This window comes from Pangasianodon hypophthalmus, chromosome 17 (genome assembly GCF_027358585.1).
Source record: "Pangasianodon hypophthalmus isolate fPanHyp1 chromosome 17, fPanHyp1.pri, whole genome shotgun sequence".
Lineage (NCBI taxonomy): Eukaryota > Metazoa > Chordata > Actinopteri > Siluriformes > Pangasiidae > Pangasianodon > Pangasianodon hypophthalmus.
In genome coordinates, this window is record NC_069726.1 from 1,229,353 (window position 1) to 1,238,791 (window position 9,439).

Below are 9,439 nucleotides of genomic sequence, written 5' to 3' on the forward strand. Positions count from 1 at the left end.
GTCAGTAACCTACTAACAGAAAAATGCTCGGCGTGTGAATCCAGGTTCAGAGGCATGTAGAGAGAAAGACAGCAGGAAAAATCGGGACAAAAACGCAGGAGGAGGGAAACGCTGGCGCTTTCGGTTTCACGGTGACGGAAATAAACACGCCGAGGGAATTGTGAGCGAAAAGAACAGAATAAATACCAAACACACAAACGCAGATCTAAAATCAATCGCTTCAATATTTCAACACTGTTCAATCTTACAATGTGTTTGTGGGGTTTTAGGACATCTTTAACACACACACACACACACACACACACACACACACACACACACACACAATCCAAACATTTACTACAACAGGTGAGAAAAGGGAAGTAACACAAGGCTTCAGTGCCAGTCTCTACTGCAGGTGTGTATAAAGATCTGCAGTTTAACACACACACACACACACACACACACAGCATTCAGAGCAGTCCAAAAGTAAAATGTCCACAATGTCACTTTTATCCCAAAATGTATATTCTGCACCGAGACGCTTTTTCTGTGCCAGGTTCGCATCTTTAGCTACAACACTAATGTTGCTAACAAGTAAATGAAGCTTATAGCCTCCGCTTTAGCCGAATCGACTCGGGAGCGTTATACGTACTTTAATGGTTATATAGAATATTTACGTGGTTGTGTCACGGCAGAATGACGGTAATTACTCATTACTACGTGATTATTACGGCTTTATACATAAATAAGAATATAAATATATCAAATGATAGATATATGATGAAAAACTGACGGCGTGATTTTACTTTTCTTTAGTAATAACTGAAAGATCTGTTGAAACCACAGCAGGTGATATTTTATATTCATATACTTTATTATTAGATATAGATATTGCACATGTAATAAAAATATAACATTTAATAATACTGAAATATCACAATGGGAAGCTAATGGTGCTTAGCTAGCTAACGTAGCGCAGAAATCTTTTATATGAACACGTAGGATGTAGGAAATACGCAGGATGATCAGGAACGTCAACGATTTTCTCAGACGTGTTGAAAAACCGCTAAGACGATACGGAGAAATAGGGCTGGGCGATACGATGATGTAATATCGATATCGTGATATAATTTATCACGATACACATTTCGGAGATATCGTACGCATCGTGATAACTTTTTCAAAAGCAATGACAAACTCTGATTGGGAGCAGCTGATCTGGTTTTGTACTAATCCTTAAAAATTGTGCATTTTTGTGCAGTATGATTTGTAAAATCTATTTTTAAAATAGTTTTTAAAGAATTTGTTAAAAGGATTAGAATTTTTTTTTTAAATTCTACTTTATTTTTGTAGATATTGTACTTTTTTTTTTTTTTTTTTTTTTTTTTTAAATTTAAAAGATGAAACGCTGATGTTTTGCTGTTTTTGTTACCAAACCTAAATATTGATACATATCGTGTATCGTGAAAATTTCAAGTATCGCGATATGATATTTTTGTCATATCGCTCGCCGCTACTGAGAAAGACACCGTATAAATACTCCGTAATTACATTTAGCATTGAGCGCTAACTGACTAAGCCCCGCCCCGTCCCTGAGCCCGTGCTGGTGTCGAGTGACATCAAGCTGCCTGCTGAGGAAGGAAGTGATTCAGCTTCTGTGGGATGATTTATACACACAGGTTTAGTGTAACATGCTAAACTGGTGGCTATAAGCTTCCATTACTTGTTAGCAGCATTAGCCTTGTAGCAAACTAAAGGCGCAAACTTGACACACAGAACGCGTCCCGGGCGATCGACGACGTGTGCGATAAGGACGTGTTTCTGTGAAGAAAGGAAGAGTCTTCAGTCTTTAAGTGTGTGTGTGTGTGTGTGTGTGTGAGAGAGAGAGAGAGAGAGTTCCAGGTCCCTCCTCATACTTTATAGTAGATATTAGCCGGATTCTGAGGAGGCATTTCCTGTACGATGTAGACCGGATGTCCGTAATCGCCGCTGACCTTCTCGTAGTGCGGGCAGTAGGCGGAGTCAGAAGTCCGCAGCGGGATGATGATGTCACTGGGCTCTGTGCCGCCGGTCATGTTACCCCCCGCGATGACTCCTGCGTTTCCTGCAGTGTTGGCCCCGCCCCTTCTGGGCGTGAGGGCGGAGAGAGATAGGCTAGGGCGCTGTGTTTCTGAGTGTTTGGCTTTCCTCCTGCGGTAACACACCACCCCGATCACCACGGCAACCAGCAGCAGGACAAAAGCTCCGCCCACTGCGCTGAAGATCACCACGGTGATCGAGGAAGAGACGGAGCCGTCACCTGTGTCCATCTCGCCCGCTTCGGCCCCGTTCACGCTGTTCGGGGAGTCCGTGTCGTGATCTGAGAGAGACAGGTGAGGGAGAAAAACAGACAGGGGGAGACAGAGAAAGAGAGATGGGAATAAGATGGAGAATGAGGCAGTTGAAAGAACACGAGAAAGGGAGACAGGTGAGATAGACAGAGACAGGTGAGGTTAATAAACAGGTGAGGGAGAGAGACGGGGGGAGGGAGACAGAAAAAGAGAGATGGGAGTAAGATGGAGAATGACATAGGTGACAGAGAACACAAGAAAGATAGACAGGTGAGAGAGATGGAGTGATACAGGTGAGGTTAACAGATGGGTGAGAGAGACAGGTGAGAAAGAGTGATACAGGTGAGGTTAACAGAGACAGGTGATAGAGAGAGAGGTGGGAGAGTGAGACAGGAGAGTGAGACAGGCGAGTTTAGCACAGAGAGAGATAAACCTGGAGTTTTGCTGCTAGAGCGACCCGAATCGAGTTTTGGTTTGGGGGGAAGTCCATATGCACCTGTGGGAATAAACACACACACACACACACACACACACACACACACACACACACACACACACACACACTATACTATTAAAGGAGTAATTATATTACACAGAAAATATTACTGAATAGAACATGGTGGTGATGAAGATCTTGGTCATGATGATGGTAGTGGTGACGATGGTACTTACTCTGTCCCACTTTGAGCACAACCTTCATCCCTCGTGTTGCACATGCTCCCCCTCTCATGCTGTCTAACCCCTGCTTCGTCCCATCCGAGGTAGCTGAGAGAGAGAGAGAGAGAGACAGGTGAGTGGAGAGTGAGACAGGTGAAGGTAACGGGGGGCGGGGGAGACAGGTGAGAGAGATACAAGTGAGATTACCAGACCGAGGAATAGAGACAGGTGTTAGAGGGAGAGTGAGACAGGTGAGAGAGATACAGGTGAAGAGACAGACAGATGGAAAATAAGTGTGTAGCTCTTGCTGAGTTAAACCTGTATGTGTGAGTGTGTGAGACAGTGTGCAACCTCAGTGCTGAGTCTTCCCACTGCTTTCTGACACTCACTCTTACTCCTGTGTGTGTGTGTGTGTGTGTGTGTGTGTGTGTGTGTGTGTGTGTGAGAGAGAGAGAGAGAGTGTGTGTGTGTGTGTGTGTGTGTATACAGCCTTTCATGACAGCTGAGCTCCTGTAGAGGAGAAAACAGGTCACACACTCCTTGTGGCACAACATGAGCGAGCGCACACACACACACACACACACACACACAGACACAGACACACAGACACGCATGCACTTGGAAGCTTTAAAACAGTCTGCTGTTCTTGATTGTTACTTTACTGTGTTACTTTGTACCACAGACACACATCATGATTTTACGGAATTCCGACATTCCGAATAGGAATTGTGAGTTGGACAAAGGGATTTTTCTCACTCAGTCAGAAACGCTGCTGGAATGTTTGATTCCAATTCATTCACTGATTCGTTCAGTTGCACACCAGCTTTAGCAGTGCTAATATGGTAGTTAATTATTGTTGCTAATTATCATTTATAATGTGCTTGTGCAGTGAAAGACACTGAAACACTGGGAATCTCCAACTTTGACTGAATGAGCTTGAACGATTCTCATTAAACTCACAGACTCGAACAGTGACATGCTGAAGGACCGAGAAGTGAATCTTGTCAGTACCAAATGATTCACTGATTCAAACTCTGACCTGCTGAATGAGAGAGTAGTGAATCTCTGTTATGACCAAAAGAATCACTGAATCAAACAATGCTGAATGAATCAGCTAATCTTTTAGTCATGACAGAGAATCAATCCTCTCTCAAACATCGACCTGCTGAATGAGGGAAGAGTGATTCTTTATTGTGTTCAAAAGAATCACTGAATCAAACACTGATGAATCAGAGAATCATTCATTCAGGCCTAAGATTCATTCCGCTCTCAAACCCTGACCTGCTGAACAACGAAGGAGTGACTGACACATTGGAAAAGCAATGACCGAAGCACTGTACTGAAGTGCAGTGACTCATGACTCAGTGACTTGTTCAGAAAGTTTCATTGGGTCACGAGTCACTGCACTTCAGTTCAGGGCTTTGGTCATTGCTTTTCAAATGTTTAAAAAAAAAAAAAGGGTCTGAATTGATCCTGGTGCCTCCTTCACTGTTTCCCTGTGCTGTTCACAATGCCATCACAATCAGCTATAACATTAAAACCACTGACAGGTGACGTGAATAACACTGATTATCTCATTACAGTGGCACCTGTAAAGGTGAGGGATTTATTAGGCAGCGAGTGAACAGTCAGTTCTCGAAGTTGATGTGTTCGAAGCAGGAAAAATGGGCAAGCGTAAGGATTAGAGAGACTTTGACAAGAGCCAAAGTGTGATGGCTAGACGACTGGGTCAGAGCATCTCCAAAACAGCAGGTCTTGTGTGGTGTTCCCGGTGTGCAGTGGTTAGTACCTACCAAAAGTGGTCCAAGGAAGGACAACCGGTGAACTAGTGACAGGGTCATGGGCTCCCAAGGCTCACTGATGCGCGTGTGGAGTGAAGGTCCGTCTGGTCCGATCCCACAGAAGAGCTACTGTAGCACAGATTGCTGAAAAAGTTCAAGCTGCTCTGATAGAAAGGTATCAGAACACACAGTGCAGTGCAGCTTGCTGCGTATGGAGCTGCGTAGCTGCAGAGCGGTCAGAGAGCCCATGCTGACGCTGTCCACCACCCAAAGCTCCTACAGTGGACACATGAGCATCAGAACTGGACCATGGAGCAATGGAAGAAGGTGGCCTGGTCTGATGGGAAGCTGGCGGAGGCAGTGTGATGCTCTGGACGATGTTCTGCCTGGAAACCTTGGGTCCTGGCATTCATGTGGATGTTACTTTGATACGTACCATCTACCTAAACATTACTGCAGAATAAGTACATGCCTTCATGGCAACAGTATTCCCTAATGGCTGCAGGATGATGCGTCCTGCCACACTGCATAAATTGCTCAGGAACAGTTTAAAGAACATGACAAATTGTTCAAGGTGTTGACTTGGCCTCCAAATTCCCCAGATCTCAATCCGATCGAGCATCTGTAGGACGTGCTGGACAAACGAGTCCGATCCATGGAGACCCCACCTCGCAACTTTTTTAACAGGACTTAAAGGATCTGCTGCTAACGTTTTGGTTCCAGGCACCACAGCACACCTTCAGAGGTCTTGTGGAGTCCATGCCTCGAGAGCTCAGAGCTGTTTTGGAGGCAGAAGAGAGACCTGCACTATTAGGCAGGTGGTTTTAATGTTATGGCTGATCGGTGGATAATAAATAGTGAACGAGGGAATGATGGAGTGATGGAGTGATTTCAGGCACAGCAGCAAAACTCCTTGATTTGTATCTCACCTGACACACATCTCACTAAATCATCTAGCGTCTGATTTTGTCTGGAAAACATCCAGCCATCCTTAGCCTGCAGCTCAATGCGTCATGTTGATGACTTCCTTAGCAAACGCGCTAAAAACTGCAACTCAGCTAAAAAAAAAAACAAACACAAAAAAAACACTTGGATAAAGATCCAAAACGCAAACGCCTGCAGCGGGCTAGCAGCCAGAGCAACGCTAAATCACGCTTGCACAAGCCCACTCACCAGAGTGCTCGCTAAAAATCTTCTTCAAACAACACATACATGCTCATCTCATCACGTACACACACACACACACACACACACACACACGGCAATATCAATGACTAAACACACTGACTAAACTTGATCTTACACAGGGAGGAATAACTCTCACTCTCTTCTTTCAGTATGTCTCGCTCATTCTCATTCCTCCTTCTCGCTTTCCTTTTCTCTCACATTCTTCTTTCTTTCTCTCTCCATCTGTCCCTCTCTTCTCTCTCTCTCCCTCCCAAACTTCATTTTGTGTCTCTCCTCCTCTCCCATTCTTCTCTCTCTCTCTCTCCTGCTGTTCATACACGTCCTCTCGCACCCCTGCAGCTTCACTCACGAGAGAGAGAGAGAGAGAGAGAGAGAGATGGCAGGAACAAGGCCGAGAGAGTGAAAAAGAGGAGAGGAAATCACAGGAAGGTCTCCTTTTTAGGGAGAGCAGGACATGACGAAGAGGCGAACAAACAGACAGAATGAGAGAGAGAGAGAGAGGGAGAGAGCTGGACGATGGAGTAATTGAGATGATGATCCAGACTGATGGCGGGTGAATAGACAGAGAGAGAGAGAGAGAGAGAGACGGAGAGAGAGAGACGGACAAAGAGACAAGATGAGAAATGAAACGGAGAGACGGAAAAAATGGAGATGAGAGAGACAGATGGAGAGACAAAATGGAATGAGAGAAATAAAATGGAGTAGGACAGAGAGATATAGATGAAATGGTGAGAGAGAGAGAGAGAGAGAGAGACAGACAGATGAAGCAAAGTGAGAGGAGTGAGAAATTTCTCCGTGTCCTTTTCTCACTCCATCAGGCTCTTAGCGACAATGTTTTTATTTTGTTTTTATCGTCATCGTGTCTGTCTGTTCGTTTACAGCATGAGGACACGTCGAGTCGACAAGGATCACACTACAACACACACACAAACTACACACACACAAACTACACACACACAATCTACACAATATTCCAAAGAGGATCAGCAAGATGGCGTCATCAAAAACTTCTCACTACTGAACTACTTCGTCGTCTCGTCAGAAGATCATGAGTTTGAATCCCAGGGCTAGGTGTGAGTGGGCGGAGCTATCTTCCTTCCTCAGCCCTGTCAATCAGAGTGACGCTGGCCAATCATGACTTCCTGAGAGTTCGCATATACAGAACAGGATTATAAGGCTTCATAGTGTTCTAATGCAGCATGGTGTGGCTTGGGCTTACACACACACACACACACACACACACACACACACACATACAGTTTCCACAAATTGAACATGAAAAAGGGGGCGGAGTCTCGTGCTGCAGACAGGCGGCGTGTCCCTGTATACTCTGTGGGTCCATCAGCCCATAAACTGCAGTTTAACAAGCTCGCACATCCTATACACACACACACACACACACACACAGACAGACAGACGCATTTACTGCTTCATTCCGCACATTCTTAAGCAGCAAATATAAATCATTAATGATCTACAAGAAAGAAGCGAGAGAATAATAAATCCTGAAGAGAGATAAAGGGGCTGGAAGTAGAGAGAGAAACAGAGAGAAATTAAGAAACTGGGAAAGTTCAGGAGTTTAAAAACTTTTAAAGATGTTAACACAGAGAAGGGTAGAGAGAGAGAGGGAGAGAGAGAAATGAGAGACAAAGAGAAAGAGACGGACAAAGAGAGAGGGAACAATCTGAGGGTGAAATGCTTAAGGGTTTTCTGGGTCATGTATCTGTCAGCTCAACTCGAGAGACTGCAATAAACAGGGAGAGAGAGGAAAAAGAGATTCAGAAGGGAGAAAGAAGAGAAAGAAAAATAGAGAGAGAAAGAAAGACAAAGGAAGCAATAGATAGATGGATAGACAAGTGGATAGATAGATAGAAAGATAGATTGATTCATTATGGGCTCTGTTTGCAGCTTACACAAACACACACTTGTTCCCTATCTGTATATATTAACATGGACGTGTGCCCCACACACACACACACACACACACACACACACACACACACACACACACACACACACACAGCCGTAAGCAGTGATGTCACAGCTTATATAGAAAGACTCAAAATAAAGCTGCATTATGGAGAAGCACTGAGCAGAAATAACACACGCTGACATTCGGAGAGAGAGAGAGAGAGAGAGAGAGAGAGAGAGAGAGACGTTCATTGTTAGATGGTTTAATACATCAGTCAGGAATTTATTTTATCAGTTAAAATAAAACTAATACAGTTTGATTCAGCTGAACTTTACTGTTCATGTTATTTTAACCTGAGATGCTTTCTGGCAAATATAAAAGTATAAAAGACAGTATGATATTATAGTACGATACAATTCAGTACCATCGTCTGTACCATCATAAGCCTTTTTAATATTTTATTTAGTGCCGTTTTTATAGGACATGATTTATAGCTGTTTCAAGGAGACACCATTTAATAGGATGTGATTGTTGGTGAGCTTTGAGGAGGCCACGCCTCCTCCGCTGAGACTGACGCACAGGCCACGCCTCCTCCGCTGAGACGCACAGGCCACGCCTCCTCCGCTGAGGCTGAGACACACAGGCCACGCCTCCTCCGCTGAGACTGAGACACTCAGGCCACGCCTCCTCCGCTGAGACGCACAGGCCACGCCTCCTCCGCCGAGGCTGAGACGCACAGGCCACGCCTCCTCCGCCGAGGCTGAGACGCACAGGCCACGCCTCCTCCGCCGAGGCTGAGACGCACAGGCCCCGCCTCCTCCGCCGAGGCTGAGACGCACAGGCCACGCCTCCTCCGCCGAGGCTGAGACGCACAGGCCACGCCTCCTCCGCCGAGGCTGAGACGCACAGGCCCCGCCTCCTCCGCCGAGGCTGAGACGCCCAGGCCACGCCTCCATAAAGTCTCCTACACTTGGTGGAATCGGTTATTGACACAGCGGTGTTTAATAAGTGATGCAGTATTCAGAGGTTTTGCTCTCAGACTCTTGGAGCCGACTGAACCTTCCTCTTCACACTCGTGCATCATTTATGAGAAACTCATCACGAAACACACCGAATGCATGCTGCAGTAATGTAGCACTTAGCACGGGCTATTTAAAAGCTTCTCTACTTTTGCCCCTATGGAAGAACCTGTGTGTGTGTGTGTGTGTGTGTGTGTGTGTGTGTGTGTGTGTGTGTGCGCGGGTTTCCATTTGAGGAACTTTTTTGGAGGAACTTTTTTATTCACTGCAAAAGGAGGAAATTTGGATGCTTTTCAATTTCAAGATCCTTTTCAGGAACTCAGGAATGTTAGACGCCTTTCCTCCACATAAACTTTTTTAGGGACTTAAGGAATTAAGGAATTGTAGATGTCTTTCCATTGGAGGAACATTTTGAGGATCTTTGGAACTTTAGGCATGTTACTACAACAAAAACCTTTTGCAGGAACTTTAGATGCATTTCCCCAACAAGTACCTTTTTTAGGTACTTTGGAACATGTTTCCATTTGTGGAACTGTTTCAGTGACTCAGGAACCTTTTTTTATCAGTGAA

The 9,439-nt window shown here is 45.0% G+C and overlaps 1 protein-coding gene across 1 annotated transcript in view; it reads right to left on the reverse strand.

The window, feature by feature from the left end:
• Positions 1-204: 204 nt before the first annotated feature.
• efnb3a (ephrin-B3a) overlaps positions 205-9,439 on the reverse strand; it is a 27,785-nt gene continuing 18,550 nt past the window's right edge. The window contains exons 3-5 of the mRNA XM_034312283.2: positions 2,985-3,077; positions 2,746-2,808; positions 205-2,341 (exon numbers count right to left, since the gene is read on the reverse strand). Coding sequence (XP_034168174.2) covers positions 1,893-2,341; positions 2,746-2,808; positions 2,985-3,077 — 605 coding nt within the window. The 3' untranslated portion in view covers positions 205-1,892. The remainder of the gene's footprint in view (positions 2,342-2,745; positions 2,809-2,984; positions 3,078-9,439) is intronic.